The sequence below is a fragment of the Astyanax mexicanus genome, chromosome 11 (genome assembly GCF_023375975.1).
Source record: "Astyanax mexicanus isolate ESR-SI-001 chromosome 11, AstMex3_surface, whole genome shotgun sequence".
In the NCBI taxonomy this organism is placed as follows: domain Eukaryota; kingdom Metazoa; phylum Chordata; class Actinopteri; order Characiformes; family Acestrorhamphidae; genus Astyanax; species Astyanax mexicanus.
The window spans coordinates 40154974-40172640 of NC_064418.1; the positions used below are offsets into that span (position 1 = coordinate 40154974).

Consider the following 17667-nt stretch of genomic DNA (forward strand, 5'->3'; position numbering starts at 1 on the left):
TACAGTAACCTTGGTGTAATTTGAATCTTTGGAGGGAATCACTAAGGACATGCACAATAGTGTATCTGAAGAATGACTTTAAATGCAGCCTTCCAATAGTCCTTGAGATTTGCTGAGTGATCATTGGTCAGTTTTAAACAAAACATACACAAAAAAGAATCCATCGTTTACAGATTAGAGGTATAAAACGGACACATGAATCCACCAGTCAGACATGGTGAAAGGCAGATGAGGCAGTTTTTTAACTGTGCTGTTTTATTACAAAGATATTATTCGAAACATTGAAAAAACTGATATGATGCATTCACATATTTGTTGACCCCAGATGGTCATTTCAATATAACTGTTTAGTTAAAGTACATTTGCTTTTAAGAAAGAATTCAGTATCAGAAAAGAAAATGTGGTATTCACCTTCTAAGTGGTCAAATTTTACAATATTTCGTTTAAACTAAGTCTCTCTGTTTCTCTCTATTTGTCTTCAGGTCCCCTGATCTTAATCCGAAGCATCTGTTGTTGAAGCCCCTCTGGCTTCCCTCTCTCCTGGCGGGCTGCTGCCCATGCACACACACGGCACTATGGGTAGCTCCCCGGAGGTGCTGTCCTGGACGTCTTGCCCCAGTCTGCTGGTAGGGAAGCTGAAAGAAGAGCTCAAACTCACCGTGGTTGGGGATGCCTTGAAGAAGACCAACCCCAACACTTCCCCTTCTCCCACACCGCCCCCACCACCGCCACAGATCATCACCGACCTGGCCCCACCCACAAATCTCCCTGTTCCCCTGCATCAGCTGCAGGCGCCAAGCCGGGACGAGCTGGACTCGGGCCTGAGCGGGACGAGCCCGCCATGCACAGCCCTGAGTGAGGACTCCACTAGAGAACAGGGCCACTTTGAAAACAGTGTCCTACAGCTCCAGGAACACGAGGACCCGGAATCGCCCGGCTCCTGCGGACAGGGAGGGTGTGGCAGCGGCGGGGAAGAGGGGAACATGGAGGAAGGAAATGGATGTCCCACGGAGCATACTGGGGACGAAATGCACCACCACCACCACCACCATCACCACGATGATATCAAACTGCAGTTTCACAGAGCCGGCACAGGAGGTGGAGGGTTCCTGGAAGGGCTGTTTGGCTGCTTGAGGCCTGTGTGGAATATCATAGGAAAGACTTACTCTACAGAGTATAAGCTTCAGCAGCAAGGTGGGTGGTTTGGTTTTAGTTTAGTTTAGTACTTAGTGTTTTTTTTTAATAATTTTATTCCTAATTTTTATCCAAGTTTCTCCCAATTTACATGGGCAATTACCCAACCCACTCATTAGGATTCCCCCTATCACTAGTGCTGAGCGATATCACCCTCTGGAGTGATGTGGAGAGAGAGCGACATCTACCCTTGGCTTCTGTAGCCGATGGCAAGCTACATGAACAGGATTCAAACAAGCAATCTCCCGATCATAGTGGCAGCGCCTTATTCCACTGGACCACTCGGAGCCGTAAAAAGTGTTATTTAGGTGCTTTTAGACTTTCCACAAATGATTCACTTTGGAGCTACAGTGCTTAAGTAGCTAATTAATTATAAAAGCAGACTAATTGCTCTAATTAGTACAAAAAGCATGGCAAAATGTAAGGGGGGGGGGTGTTGCACAGTGTTTTAGCAATGCATTGTAAATTGACTTTGGCATGCAGTTTACTCAATCTCAACTAATATTATTGTCCTACAGTGATAGGACTCCATACACACTATGGAATAGGAACTAGTATTATGTCCCTTGACTTTTGCCATGTCCATTGAAGTCATGGAGGTCTGTCTGCATGAATTGTTATAGCCAGATGCTGATGATCACAAGCTTTACCACCCACAGCACTGTCCACTGTGGGCAACACTGTAGGTTGAGGAATGTAAATTGCTCGCACAACTTTGGAAATGTATGCCCCATCCATTTGGCACCGACTATCAGGTCTTTCTCCAGCTCTAATAATTCATGTTGCCTTGTCATGAGCATGCTGGCTAGTGTTCACTCTCACTCACAAGATAACACCTCACAACATATACAGATATGGGCATTACCAAGCCCTTTCCGAATGTGACTGTCTACAGTTACATTCGTAGCCAATAAGTTAATGGGCAGCTTTATATCATAGACATTTACATTGAAAACCTGAAAACCCCATAACATGCTGGTGTACTGCTAAACTAAGAGAAGGCTATATCTCGGCCAATCTTAAATATCCTCCTGTCTGTGGGTCTGTGTAAATAGGTCAGATCTCTCCCTGACCCTGGGGTTATCATCAAGCTCTCAGCACCTTTAGTAACGGAGCCTCGCAGTTCCAGTGATTACTAAATGAAGAACTCTTATCAGGACAGAGTAATAACCTCTCCGGAGTGCAGCAACCTCCTGACTGAAACCTGCTGTGGTAGATGTTTAGATGTTTGATATGATTAATAAAATCTGTTCCTACTCTTCTCTACAGACATGTGGGAAGTTCCCTTCGAGGAGATTTCAGAGCTGCAGTGGTTGGGAAGTGGGGCGCAGGGTGCTGTCTTCCTTGGAAAGTTCCACTCAGAAGAAGTGGCCATCAAGAAGGTCAGGGAACAGAAAGAGACGGACATCAAACACCTTCGCAAGCTCAAACATCCCAACATCATTGGCTTCAAGTAAGACCTTGTGCCGTTGCATCGTGGTTTACTCAATTCACAGACGAATGAACTTTGGTGTTTCTTTGATGCTGTTAATTCTTATATTCTGTAAATACTTGCGGATTTACACGATTTACACGGATTTATACGATTTTTAAAGTAGTAAAAGCTTCAATCCATGTCTAATACGTTTTTTTTTTGCTTCCTGTGCTCTATAAATGGTGCTAGACACTCCATAGCTCTCATAAATGTCCACTTTTTCTTTTTCTCTGCTCATTGTCTGCTTTCTGCTCTCTTTTATTTTTTGGATTAGTAAAAGAAAACTATTGTTTATGCATTTTTGTGGAAATGGACAGACTAGGATATCTGTTTCAGTCACCAGATTTTTTAGCTCTGCTTCACCAAATATTTTGTTTAACCTCCTCATTTATATTGTCAGTGTGTTGCTCATTACCTAAGCTTTTGTCTTCTAATTTTAAGGATATCAGCTGTTCTGCTGCTGTCTAAATGCATCCAATTTAAAACAGTCAGCGTTGCAGTACATCATTTTTAAATCTTGACATGAGTTTTTTTTTTGTATGAAAGTGCCTGAACTTTCAAGAAATCACACATTGTCTGACTGTCTGTCTCACTGTTTCTCTTTGCTCTGCAGGGGTGTGTGTACGCAGGCTCCATGTTACTGCATTATAATGGAGTACTGTGCTCAGGGTCAACTGTACGAGGTTCTGAGGGCAGGTAGGAAGATCTCTCCCCGTCTTCTGGTGGATTGGGCCTCGGGTATCGCTAGCGGCATGAACTACCTGCACCTTCACAAGATCATCCATAGAGACCTCAAATCACCAAAGTAAGCCCCTTATAAAGCTTATTGAACTTCCTTATAAACAACCCTAGTTTAGCCTAATCTACTGTAACCTGCGTGGTTCACTGTATAGTTAAAGACATGACGGTTTAGTTAAAGACAAAGACTTTTGATGATCAGAATTTATATGTTTGAAGGTCTGTTGAAAAATCTACAGTGTTAAAGACCCGCATGGTTCACTTACTAGCACTGTGAAGATTATAATGCAACACATATGGCTTCATAACGTCAGTGCTCCGCTTGTTCTTCTGTGAATTGTCCTGTAATTTGATCTACTAGAGCATATTCAGGAAGCACAGTTTCAGTGCAGATGCACAGCCATCTTCTCTGGGCCTCTGCTTCCAGTTTTAAAACATATTTCATCCAATTAGTGTCACTGCTTTGTTCTTTAATGCATCTTATTGGCTTCTTACTCCATACACTGCAAGGTTATTGGGTAAAAAGGTTTAAACTGTGATATGAGGCATTCTTGGAAGTCATGAAAGTGTGATATTGTTCCATGAAGGCCAGAGATCTGAGCTATTTCTACATATCAAATTCCAACTGGAGCAAAACCTGAAATCAGCAGTTTTTAACAGCTACTGGCCATCATGACCACTTTAGCGATAAGCTTAAAGCCAAGTAGCTGATTAAGAAGCAAAGTGTAAGAACAACGTAAACAGTAATAAAGGGTTTGTTATAATATGTATTAAATTAAAGTTAAACAACTGAATTAGCATTTTGTGGGGAAATATAGAGGTAATATTGATATGTTAGATGTATATAGCACCTCTCAAATACACACGGTTGCTTTACAATTGGCCGTGCTCACTTTGTGTAAATGGTGCACTCTGCCTTCATCACAGTAAATCAGACCAAAATGTTACATTTCGAATTGAGTTAAATCATTTTTTGAACAATTAAAGCTTTCCAACTGTTGTAACAACAATACTGTATATGAACATATTGTTAACATATGCACTCTTGTTGTTTCTCTGTACGCAGTGTGTTGGTCACTCATAATGATGCAGTGAAGATCTCAGACTTTGGGACCTCAAAAGAGCTCAGTGATAAGAGCACCAAGATGTCGTTTGCTGGAACGGTGGCCTGGATGGCTCCTGAAGTGATTCGCAATGAGCCTGTATCTGAGAAAGTAGACATCTGGTAAGTGTCTCTCGTCGTGCTGCATTAAAACATTCAGTGCTTACATTCTCAGCTGTCCCTCCCTTTGGAAGCTGAATTTGTCACGAGAATTTTCTGGCAAGCTGGCTGTTTGTTTAAGATTAACTATTGACAGAAAGCCATTTTGCGCCAAGAAAGTGAGTGGCATTTACGAAATGCTGACTCTGGAAGTATGTCAGTTTTGAATGTGTGTTCTTAGGAAGTAATTATGACCATTAATTTTATTTTCTTATGCCCATAGGTCATTTGGGGTGGTGTTATGGGAGCTCCTGACTGGAGAGATTCCCTACAAGGACGTAGACTCCTCTGCCATTATCTGGGGTGTGGGCAGTAACAGCCTGCACCTTCCAGTGCCCTCTACTTGTCCAGACGGATTTAAGATCTTAATGAAACAGACATGGTGACTGCAGGTTTACTATACAGAATGATCTCTTCTTTTAACCTTTTATGTTGTTGTCAAGCTGAAATCATTAATCTCTAAAATGAGAAAATTACAGGAGAAGGAAAAGAACACTGATCATAATCTACAAGAAAATAAATATAATATTTATGGAATTTGTTTTCCACTGGTCTACATTTTATATTATATTATTATTTTTCATTTTTGTTATTTAACCAGGCAATAAAGGCCAAATAAAAATTCTAAGATACCAACATCAAATTTGCTTAAAAAGAGCATAAAAAAATAAATGTCAGCCCCACAATAGGTTATTAATACATAATAATAAAACAAATGTAATAGAATTCCTAAAAGCTGACTTAGGGATAATATTATCTGAAATTAATATTTTTTTCAATGAGATCTAGTCCTTAAATGCAGCAGATAGACATTAAGACATTGCAGATACTAGCTTAAGAGTTTTCAGCAGGGGATGAATACTGCAACAACTGACAGAGATAAGGAGAGAAATGTGATAAGATGAAGTCATAGGATGCCAAGACATTTAAGCGTAAAAATGTTGTGACCAGATTTAAAAAGCAGCTAAATATCTAATCTCTAAATTTAAATGATACCAATTCTTTAAATAAGCACTAGATGTCTCTCCTGAAAACTGTTTATTCGGGTGAGTAAAGCGCTTCCCTTTATTTTCAGTAAGCTAAGATTTTCAATATTGTAGCGGGGTTAGCAGCAGCTTGGTTAGCAGCAGCACGGTTAGCAGCACCGCTAGCTGCAATTAGCAGCACTTAGCTCTAGTAAACGCAAACTACAGTCCAATATACTCACATCTGAACAGCGAATGGGATAGAGCTGCAGTTAGCGGCTAATGCTAATACTGCTCCAGCCTCGGTGCTGGAAAAACTTCACTAAAACTCCTTTATAATGCTGTACTTGAGCACAGTGGCTTTACTGCTCCTTACAACCTGACTGGTAGAATTTAAACATAAGGCGCACCGGATTATAAGGTGCACAGACGATTTTTGGGAAAGTTATAGGATTTTAAGTGTGCCTTATAATGCGAAAAATATGGTAATATAAATGCCGCCTCTTTTATTGCAGTCACAATAAACTTTAAAATTAACTTAAAATTGTGCTATTAAATATTATTGCTGTTCAGCATAAAAAAAAAATAAAATTGTATGTGCACTTTTGTCTGTATCATGTTTTGACATAATGTCAATCTGGCAGTTTCTCTATACTTTGTGCCCAAATTTTATAATGAATGGACCAATAGAAATTACCTGTAATAAAATATTTCTATTATATTTCTATACTCCCATTGAAGGTTAAAATGTTTTTCTTCTCCTGTACAGTTGCACATTTTTTTGGCAGTTACAATATGTCAAAGTAGAAGAAATCTGAAAACAAAAAAAAAAACTGTAATTTGTCCTTACGTTTAATGTATGTTTTTGTGCAGGCAAGGTAAGCCCAGAAACAGGCCGTCCTTCAGGCAGATCCTGCTGCACCTTGACATCGCCTCAGCAGATGTGCTGGGAGCCCCGCAGGAGACGTACTTCAAATCTCAGGTGGTTATATGTAAATGTCAACAGCACACACACAGGCAGATTAGCTTTGCAGAGGTGAACACTGTGTTCTCTTGGTAAATTAGCTTTGGTTTCCTGTAGAGCCAGCAGACTGGCAGCACAGATTCATTTGATGGCAGTTGCGCCATCTACTGTATGGAAGCTGAAGTGCCTCATAGATCTCAATGGGTCTCATTGGCCACAAGCTTTAACATTTGTGGGTGGGTGTTGCGTGTGTATTAGGCTGAGTGGAGAGAGGAGGTGAAGAAGCACTTTGAGAAGATAAAGAGTGAAGGGACGTGTATCCACCGGCTGGATGAGGAACTTATACGGCGCAGGAGAGATGAGCTCAGGTGAGGAGATTTGGACAGCATTAACTATGCTGTACCTTCAAATTTACCCTGTTTTTTACATGTTTTTGTACAATATACCGAAATTACCTTTTTTTACACACTGCTTCATTCCTGTTTTCTTCTCTCTTTCTTTCTCTTGGACTCTCAGACATGCGCTGGACATCCGGGAACATTATGAGAGGAAGCTGGAGAGAGCTAATAACCTTTACATGGAGCTGAGTGCAATCATGCTGCAGTTAGAAGTGCGAGAGAAGGAGCTTATGAAGTAAGTGGACCTCCCCAAACTGGCACATCACTGCTGGACAATACTCCTGGTTTTTAGCCAGAAATGTCTGGTCATAAGCACATTTAGTTCCATAATGGATGACAGTGATACAGCAGCTTGTTCTGTCCTTTCTCTGTAGGGCAGACCTGATTTTAGGACTGTACAAACTTTGAGCAATGTTCTAAAGAGCAAGGTGCACACACAGTACTATACAAAGTTTTTTTTATGAAAATCAGTACACTGTGCAAAGCAGTACACTAACTTGCCAAAAGTCATGGGATATGGACATTGATTATAAAGTGTTACCTTATGGGGTGTCATGGAAATAGAGTTTAGATTCTCTGCTGCTGCTCAAGAAAATTGTCTGTAATGTAGGCCTATATTTAATAATGATATTTTTAATTTTATATATAGCTATGGCATGATACTCACAATAAAGCAAAGTAACAAATTACACTGTGATCAGAAAAAATAGAATGTTAAAACCCCTAATAAACAGTTTTCTTAGTAGGCCTATGCTTCTTCTGTGTTGCACTGTTCACTAACATCACCCTGAACAGATTTCAGAATTGTAGTTAAAAAAAGATCAGTTTTAACGTTTTACTTACTTTAAAAATGCCAGAGAGAATGTACACAGACTCGGGTAGGGTCAAGCTGTTTTTTTTTTTTGACCCAATCTAAGCTCTATTAAGAAATGCCCTTAACAATGTTGGTTATGATGTGTTATCTTGTGAGTGAGGTTGAACACTGGCCAGCATGCTCATGGCAAAGCGATGTAGATTGTTGTTTGAGAATTTTCTATGTAAGTAGTACTTTAAACGCAGTATTAGATAGTGTATTAAACATTATTTACATGCGTCTAACCAACTCTTCCAATGTTATGCTCTATTGAGAAGAAGAGAACAGGCCGTGGAGAAGAAATACCCTGGAACCTACAAACGCCACCTGGTTCGGCCAATCGTGAGACCCAATGCAGTGGAGAAACTCATCAAGAAGAAAAGCAGTGTGAGCCACAAGCCTGGAGCACCAATTCCTAAGAGGTAAAAGAAATGTTAAAAGGTGAATTAGTATCATAAGTGTTGCTTAGTCTGATGTTATTTTTGAGTATGTTCAATGTTTGAGTAGATTTCATTTACATCACTTTTTTTCTACTATGACTATTATGTAGCCAAGTCTTTTTTTCATTAAAGTTAGTTTCTTTAGTTTTAAAAAGCGACTGAACAATAATGAGTTACATAAACAACAGAGGACAAGAAAAAAAGGGGGGGGGGGAATGAGGTTAGAAGTAGTTAGTTTGTTAGAGGTGTTAGGAGAGTAAGTGCTCTTTGAAGAGCTCTGTCTTCAGGAGTCTTAAAGATAGCGTGGGATGCTCCTGATCTGGTAGTGAAAGGTAGTTTGTTTCGCAGTTGCAGAACTCGGTATGAGAACAGTCTGGACTGATTTGTATGAATGTTTGTCAAAGCTAGGCAACAGAGCTCAACAGCCAGGAAGTAACATAGGCCTTTAAGAGCGAGTGCACGTAGGGGGAAGCAAGTAGGAGGAAGCAAAAATTGTATCTACATTTTTGCTGTTTTAAATTTTTTGATAACATATGAGTCAGTCAGATCTATTTCAGTTATCATGATGACTAGATCAATAGAAATGTTAACATAGAATTAACACTCTACAATGATTTCTAATGAAGGTTCAGCAGTTTTGTTTCCTTCTTTTGTTAAGCTGCCAAAACATGGACAACCATGTTTTTTAGGTGACAGGGATGATAAACTAACATATTCAAGCTCACACTGAACAAATCCCCTAAGATTAGTTAAAAATGTCATTCCTTAATCTCTTGCTCTACTTTAGGCCTGACTTGCTGCGCTCTGATGGGATCCCGAGTGTGGAGCCTCTTCCAGCCCCCTCTCCTCTGTCCGGCAGCCCCAAGGTCTCCACTCCTCCAGGGAAGGCCCGATACCGCAGCAAGCCCCGCCATCGCCGAGCTAACAGCAAGGGCAGCCACAATGAGTTCCCTGGCGTGCTGAAGCCGACTGCAGGGACCGCTGAGGAGCAGCAGCCGTTACAGCCTCAGCAGTTCCATCACCACCACCATCATCACCATCCTCTTCCTCCTCCTCCTCCTCAGCCCCTGCCAGAGACCCCTCTCCTGCCCCTCCAAAGCAGAGAAAATGCCGTGGCAACATGTGCCAACAACCTGCGTTACTTCGGACCGGCCGCAGCTCTGCGCAGCCCACAGACTGACCACCTGCAGCGGCGCGTGTCCGGCTCTAGCCCTGACCTCATCTCCACCACCATGGACGTGGATTCACGGCAGGCAGCAGGCACCGGGCCGGGGCCACTCTGCCCCTGCTGCCAGGCTCACCCCTTCCCAGGCTGCCTGCACTGCCAGGAGACGCTTCCGGCCTCCAGCCACCCGGGGCTGCCCCACTATTCCCTGCTCAGCACGTGTGAGGGATCGGCGGGAATGGCGTTACAGTCAGCCGACCAAGCTTCACACAGAGAGGGTCAGGAGAAGGCTGAGCAGCCTGAGCAGGGGTCTCCACGGACCAGCCTGACTAGCGGGATACCACGAACCCTCAGACCCCTCAGCAAGGTAAGGCCTTATATGTCCAGTTAAGCTGTACATACTGTACACTCAGCTACATATGGAGATTCAATAACACTTTATTTGAAGGGAACTACACAGGGTTACATAATACATTCATAAGCATTGAATAATGTTTTTTTATAAAGAAGTGCTTCAGTATGTATTAATAGCATGATAAAGGTATTATAAAGAAAAAATTGCAGCCACTTAGGGTTCTGTAGTATAGCGCTGTCAGGCAGCATTAGCTGCTAACTGCTGCTAATGCTGCTGCACCCAGCCTTAGTTTAATAAGGCTTACTGTCAATAAACAAGTGCTTTAGTCACCAAAATAAACAGTTTTCAGGAGAGAAATCAGTGTAGATTAACATCCAGTGCTTGTTTGACTTTAAAATGTGTTAGTTTTTTAAGAATTACAGCTTTCCTTAACTTAGCTTTACAGGACCTGCTAAATTAGAAGGAAAACATGGCATCCCTGTTCCTTACTAGTGTCACATAATGCGCCTTATAATCTGGTGCGCCTTAATGTATGAAAATAGACCAGAAAATAGACCTTTATTGATAGTGTGCCATATAATCCAGTGCACCTTATAGTTTGAAAAATATGCTACATTTAAATACATTTAATAAATGTTTTATGTGGTTTTCTATACACATGAATATTAGTACTAGCATGAACCACCATGAAATATAAATTAATTTCTTCATAAATGCATTATTTAATTCCTTTATGAATGCGATATAAGTCCCCTATGTCATTATCTTGTCTATGTCAGTCTTTTAACAGTGGTACTCTGTACGATCAGTTGTATAGTAGACTAAGTGCCATAGGTGAGCAGAGTAATATGTTATCTTGGTGAAGTGTACGTGTATGTGAGAGAGAGAGTGAGATAACAGTCTGTGATCTTGTCAGGCGGGAGATGACTCATCTGAAGAAGAGGAGGGAGAGGTTGACAGTGAAGTGGAGTTTCCACGGAGACAGAGGTAAAAGATTGCTGAAGGTTTATTAATAATTGACGATCATTATGCCCTGTATAAGCTCCTGCTGTCCTTGCCTGCTCTGCTGCCATCTTACAGTAAATTAATTCACTGCCATAAAAATCAACATTCAGTACTTCTTTTCATTGGAAAATGTTAATAAACACTTTTATATTGAGCATTTGTGTTTTTTGACACTGCATATTAAAAATCACTGCATTCTAAAAAAGTCTGCATATACACACCTTCTACTAGCGTTTAACAGTGGTCTTTAATTTTAAAGCTAGGAGAAAAGCTGTAATTTGAAAATTACTGAATATAATAATGTGTTTATAATAAGAAAAAAAATCTCATTTTTACTGTGGTCCAAATTTTGAATTGTGTGTATGGTTACGCACCTAGATATTTAAAATGATATTTAAATGCTCCATTATGATACAGTAATCACAGTCTATTATTCACTGTATTTTACATTGCATTAATTTACATTTTTGCATTTGCAATTTCTCTTTTTTATTTTAGTTTCTTTATCTTGTGAATCTATAATTCTGTATATGCTCATATAGCTGATACGATGTGTCTTCTGCAGGCCTCACCGCTGCATGAGCAGCTTCCAGTCGTACTCCACCTTCAGCTCAGAGAACCTGTCTGTGTCGGATGGAGAAGAGGGCAACACCAGTGACCACTCGCACAGCGGACCTCTGGAGGCTCTGAGTGCGAGTCAGGAGGAGCACCTGGACGAGCTGCTCTCACACACACCCGAGATCCCCATCGACATTTCCACACAGTCCGACGGCCTGTCTGACAAAGAGTGTGCCGTCCGCCGGGTCAAAACCCAGATCTCCCTGGGCAAGCTGTGTGCAGACGAACACAGCTATGAGGTCAGCAGGTCCACCTTATGTTGGGATGTTCCACCTTAAAAGATCAGTGTTATACAATGTGCAAACTATTTAACAATAATTTTGTTTTTATTCATGTCAAGACAATATGTACCTGCTTTAATCTGATGAACTGACTTAATGTCTAATGTTAAGATTATATACTTTATACATATACAGTTCTAGAAATAATTAAGAGACCACTTCAGTTTCTAAAACAGTTTTTCTGATTTTGATAGTTATAGGTATAGTTTGAGTAAAAGGAACATTGTTATCGTTATTCTATAAACTACAGACATTTCTCCCAAATTCCAAATAAAAATATTGTCATTAAGAGCATTTATTTGCAAAAACTGAGAAGTGGCTGAAAAACAAAAAATGCAGAGCTTTCAAACCTCAAATAATGCTAAGTTCATATTATACATTTTTAAGAGTTCAGAAAGCAATATTTGTTTTTTAGTTACAGCTTTCATGTACCTTGGCATGTTCTCCTCCACCAGTCTTACACACTGCTTTTGGATAACTTTATGCCACTCCTGTTGCAAAAATTCAAGCAGTTTAGCTTGGTTTGATGGCTGTGATCATCCATCTTCCTCTTGACATATACATTCCCTTAGCGAAAGAATTACCCATATATATATATATATATATATATATATATATATATATATATACATATATAGCTGTAGTAATATTCAAAATCCTGCAAAATTGTTTCAAACTCTACATCTCAACAGGATGTTTGTTTCTGACAGTAAAAACATTAAATGACATGAATAAAATAAACAGACATACACATTCATCCTGTGGTCAGAATGTGGTGTTGGTCCTAATATGCTTGTTAGAAATCTTTCTTTGTGCTCATCTCTTGATTTCTTGTTCCCTCAGAACCCGCTGCACTTTGGGGACTCAGACTGTGACTCCTCGGAGGCAGAGTGCTCTGACGCCACCATCAGGAACAAGCAGCCATGTGCTCCCTCTTCCTGGTGAGCTCCTCCCTTTAAATCCCACCTCCTGGGAGGAAACCACCGCAATAACTGGAGCCTGCTGTAAACGACCACACCCCATCCCCCATCCTGTTCCCCAGCCCTGTGGCCTCAAGCCTTTCCCATCCGAGTAACCTCAGGCACCTCTGGACTGACAATGTAGCTAGTGTAACATTCATAATTTATTTTTCTGCATCGAGGAAACAAAAAAAAACCTAAATCAGGAACTCTACACATTTTGGCGAGGAACAAAAGGACAAAAAAAATAAAAAAACGGACTGTGTGAAAGCTCAGTGGAGTGTATTGCTATTCTGTTCGGGAATGAAATGACAGAACTCGATGCCGGGGGCACTGAGAGACTCAGTGGGGGCAGTGAAGGAGAATTCGTGGACTGCATGTGTGTGCGTCTGATTGTACGAGTGTCTGTGCCCTAGGCTTTCGAGCAGAACATTAGATCAATTAGATCAACGTAGTGAAAATCATTCCTTGACGGGACCAGTGGTTTAATTATTCTGATAGATATGGGAATCTGACCCCCGAGCAGCCAGCCCTGTCCTTCTGGCGAAGATGAACCAGCTACCTGGTAAATCTTGAGTTTACAGAAACGATGCTCTGCCCCCTGCTGGGAGATCAGGGTAACTTCAGTTTGAGCACCAGCATGAACAGTCCCTGTCCTCCTTGTTTTTTCGTCTCTCCATCACTCACATCTCTGATACTGTGGACCCATGTGAATTCTTCGTCCCAGGATGCCTGGTTGGCCTGCCGTTGGAAACCAATTGGACCGATCAGACATCTGAGTGCTGCTGAATTCTGTGGACGAAAAAAAAACAACATCCGTGGGTCTGCACCCGAGCAGCTCTTGACAGAACGCTGGCTGCTCTAGAAAGGAACTTATCTTAAGGGTACAGTGTCGGCGCACAGCGGCTTGAAATCAGTGTTTGAAACTGTAGGAGATCTGTCCAGCTTGCCTCTGACCTCAGGACTGTGCTCAGAGAAGGACGATCAGGCGATCAGGGGGAGGAGGACAATAACGGACCAGCAATGTATGGACCAGACTAGACAAAACTAAAGCCCTGTAACTCATTCCTCTCATCCCACGCTTATCTTTAGACTCATATATATATATATATATATATATATATATATATATATATATATATATATATATATATATAGTAGTCATGCAGTTGATGTGAAGATGCAGCAGCCCTTTAAAACATCCCTCAGGACTTGGTTGTGCTTTCTGTATGCTGTTGTATTGTTTTTTTTATTGTTTCTTTTTTTTTTTTTTTTTCTGTTTCTGTTTGTGTTGTTCGTTTAGTGCGTGGAGTGAAACTGAATGTGTCATGTACAGGGAGAGGGCACGACAGAAACACACACACACACACACACCTTCAGATGCACTCTGCTGTTTCTCGATCGTCACTGAATCAGCAATAATGCAGGATCCCCGCTCAGGCATAGGAGAACCTAGCTCAGGAGACTGGTCTGTCTAGCTGGCTGGACAGGTGCACAGGCGAGTTGTAGTGAAACGTAAAGGTAGTTCTAGAAAATGTCACTTTTTTTAAGAAAAGGCCTCTATTTTTTGTAACTTTGAGTTCAGCCGAGTCACCAGTATAATAAAATAAGACAAAAAGAAACAATCCTGCATTTTGATGGTTGGATGCTCAGGTTATGTATGTGTTCAGTGCACTTGTTCAGATCTCTTCAGAGTGTGCAAGCAATGAGTCTCCACTAGGAGGAGACAGATCTGTCCGTTGTGTTTCTCTGATAGCAAAATCAGGCAACATTCCTTTTTACTGTATATTATATTCATATATTTGTATAAACCACTGGGAAAATTCCTACATTAGGCTTTATTATAAACTGTCTAATGTGGATGCCCACCTAAATCCATCTGTTAATTTTTATTCATTTATTTTTTATTTTTTAATAACTGTCCCTATCTGCAAGGGATGCTGCATCTTGTATCATTACTACTGCACTGTATTCATTTTACCCTTGTGTGTTTTTTGGTGTGTGTGTGTGTGTGCGTGCGTGTGCGTGTTTTGTAGGATAATAGTATAGCAAGGATGGCCAGTTTACGTGTAGTTAGACAAAGTCATGAAGTCTCACTCATGACTTTAGGAGATGGCAAAATGAGAGAAACTGTGAAGGACATTGTTCAGTTTTTTTTCTGCAAATTTAAATTGTAAGCAAATGGGGTTCGTATGTCGAAGTCTTAACGAAGCAGTCGCTGCACGGATGCTTTTGGATACAGAACAAAAACGAACAAAAGCAAAAAGAATTAAGACATACACTGTGGAGCTGTCAGTTCCGTACCTTATTCCTTTTGAGGAGAACCAGCCATTATTGTTATTTTCTGTTCATATTCTCTGACCAGCATGATTGGAATTGGACGGACCTGAACGAAAAGGACTTTTGAGTGTGGCTCGTGGGAATCGTCCTGCTGTAACTGGTGAGCAAGGACAGCTTGTGGACACACACCAACCTCATTTTGTTTTGTTTTTTTCATTGTTTCTTGTTTACGTTGTTTAAAAAAAGGCTGCTGTGTTTTAATCAGACGAATCGAAATCGGATGAGGTGTTGATGGTGAAGTACAGTATCTTTCCGTCTGCAGCACCGTAACAGTTCCTGTAAAGTATGATTATGTGTTGTGTTAATTTAAGTTAATTTAATTTAATTTTCCTTCCTTTTCATTTTGTAGCTGGCCTACAGGATCATGGAATTAATTTATTTTGGACTACTAGTAATGTTTAGGATCAAACAAATCCTCTTTTTCTGTTTTCCTGATGATTTGGAACTTATACACTCATATTGTTTTTAACTTGTGTAAAAGTATTTCTTGAGGGAGAACTTTAGGTGCAGTTCTGAGTGAATGGCTTGGTAATAACTGGAGATGGAAAGGGTTGACAGTATATATTATTATACAGTATGTACCCAAACACATAATTCTTGACTTTTAAGGCTTAAAAAAAAAAGATGACCAAGTGTTCATACAGAGAACAGGCCTTAAAGCCAATAGAAATGACAGTAAACATTAAAGATACATATTATAATAATGTATTAGCCTGCTTAGTTGGCTATATTGCATTGTCTTATTATTTGGGTCTGGCTACTGTATCATCAGTGAAATTCCTGCAGATCTACTTTCTTAAAGATAGAGGTGCTTCAAATGGATTTTAGGAACACTTATGTGAAACAAATGCTGATAGTAAGTTGGGGTCATTTTAAATGGTAGAGAGGATGAATATTAAAATTAGTAAAGATCCTTTACATTGGGTTCTAAATGCCCGGCAGACTATGACTAAGCTGACATTATGGCTTGAGAATCACAAGCTTGGATCCCGGGTCATGCTGCTTTGCCTCAGCAGCCGGAGTCCGAGAGATTACGTTCGAACATGCTCTCTCTGGGTGGGTGGATGATGCTCACATTCAGGCATCTTTTAGCTGATGTGTCTGAAATGGGGATCCGGCACTCATCCTCATCCTCCTAGTGTCAGCAGCATTAAAATTGAGCATTGCAAATGGAGGTAGCTGTAGTGAGTGGGTAGTATAATTGACTTTGCTAAATTGAGGAGAATATTGGGTTACAAAAAAGAATCTATATTAAGTAAAGATGTTTATACTAAAAAAATGTTCTTCACTAACACACAGCTCCATGGATCTTAAAGGAATTTAAAGTTTTTCTATGGCCCCGCTGTAAGACCCATTTGAAGCACCTTTATTTTTAAGAAAGTAAAGTAAAGTAACAAAATCTTCCAGATTAAGGGATGATTTATGAAGTAAACTGTAAAACAATCTGCAGCCAGACCAGGTGCTCCTTATCCAGCACATGAGGTTCAGTAGCTGGCACCATTGAATAAAACTGAATAAAATAAAAAAAAATTGAATAAAATGGCCAGTTGACTTGAACAAGCTTAGATGCTTTAGATGTAGGCTTTAGTGAATAAGCCCCATAGTCTGCTAATGATTAGTCCAGAGATGGCCTTCTCCATGGTCAGTAAGTACACACTACTAACCTCTTTAGGCCTTTAAGCCAATGTGGAATGAATATAGAGAACGTTCCTCATGGTGTTGTTTGACATACTGTCAGTATTAGCAGATGCAGATTGGATTCTGACAGGGCAAGTCTTGTGTAAGTATTTAAACCGTGAAAGATTACAACTATTTACACGCCTCTCTCTGTATCGCCTTTCCTCAGATCTCTCTCTCTCTCTTGGTCTATCACAGTACATTCATGTCATTACTATTTTTCAACTAATGCATAAACAGTTATTTTGTTATGAACTATTTTTGTGCAGGATGTGTTAAACTCTCAGCTATTTTTCCCCCCTCCAGTATGTTTCTTACTCATGTGCCGCCTTCCCTTATCTTGAATGGCATTATGATCAACCAATCCCGACGGTTTCCTGTATTAGCCTGTGTACAGTGCAATGGGAGCAGGAAGGAATTAAAATCAAAGCAAACAACTGCATGGAATAAACCGCTGATGTACTGTACCGAACCATGTGGCCTCCTCCTTTTTTCTTTACTGTTTGTCCACATTTGTCCAGATTTTTGTTTTTTTGTTTCTCTACACAAGCAACATTTTAACACTGGTTATTGAAAAGAAAATGATCTGAATTATTTATTGACAAACAATCCAGATAGTTACATCTTAAAAAAAGCAAAATCATTTGTATAATTTTTGGACAGGAAGATAGATACATTTTTTTTTCATTACATTTTAGTTATATGCATTACCTCTTGGACAAGTTAAAAATGATCTGCGTTCTTTCTTCAGGTAAAAAAGCTAAATAATAACATTTATTGTAAAAAGCAAAACTTTCTGCATAATTTCATTTGGTTGTTTTTCTTACACAAAAATATACCAAGCATACAATTTTTGCATTGTAAATTAATACTACATGGAATTATTTACTAAACAAAAAAGTGTTAAACCAGAAAATGTTTCAGATTTTAGATTCTCCAAAGTAGGTCCTCTTGCTTTCCACATCTTAGTTGGATGTTCC

At 40.1% G+C, this 17667-nt stretch overlaps 1 protein-coding gene across 4 annotated transcripts in view; it reads left to right on the forward strand.

The window, feature by feature from the left end:
- si:ch211-45c16.2 (mitogen-activated protein kinase kinase kinase 13) overlaps nt 1-17159 on the forward strand; it is a 58418-nt gene extending 41259 nt beyond the window's left edge. For 3 of the 4 annotated variants that reach the window (XM_049484852.1, XM_007230426.4, XM_022680176.2), the window contains 13 exons: nt 483-1194; nt 2464-2647; nt 3282-3473; nt 4473-4631; nt 4891-5049; nt 6506-6614; nt 6855-6964; nt 7113-7229; nt 8123-8269; nt 9075-9819; nt 10724-10794; nt 11378-11669; nt 12555-17159. In XM_049484852.1, coding sequence (XP_049340809.1) covers nt 558-1194; nt 2464-2647; nt 3282-3473; nt 4473-4631; nt 4891-5049; nt 6506-6614; nt 6855-6964; nt 7113-7229; nt 8123-8269; nt 9075-9819; nt 10724-10794; nt 11378-11669; nt 12555-12656 — 3024 coding nt within the window. In that variant the 5' untranslated portion in view covers nt 483-557 and the 3' untranslated portion in view covers nt 12657-17159. The remainder of the gene's footprint in view (nt 1-482; nt 1195-2463; nt 2648-3281; nt 3474-4472; nt 4632-4890; nt 5050-6505; nt 6615-6854; nt 6965-7112; nt 7230-8122; nt 8270-9074; nt 9820-10723; nt 10795-11377; nt 11670-12554) is intronic. The other variant, XM_007230428.4, reaches the window with a different exon arrangement.
- Nucleotides 17160-17667: the final 508 nt, after the last annotated feature.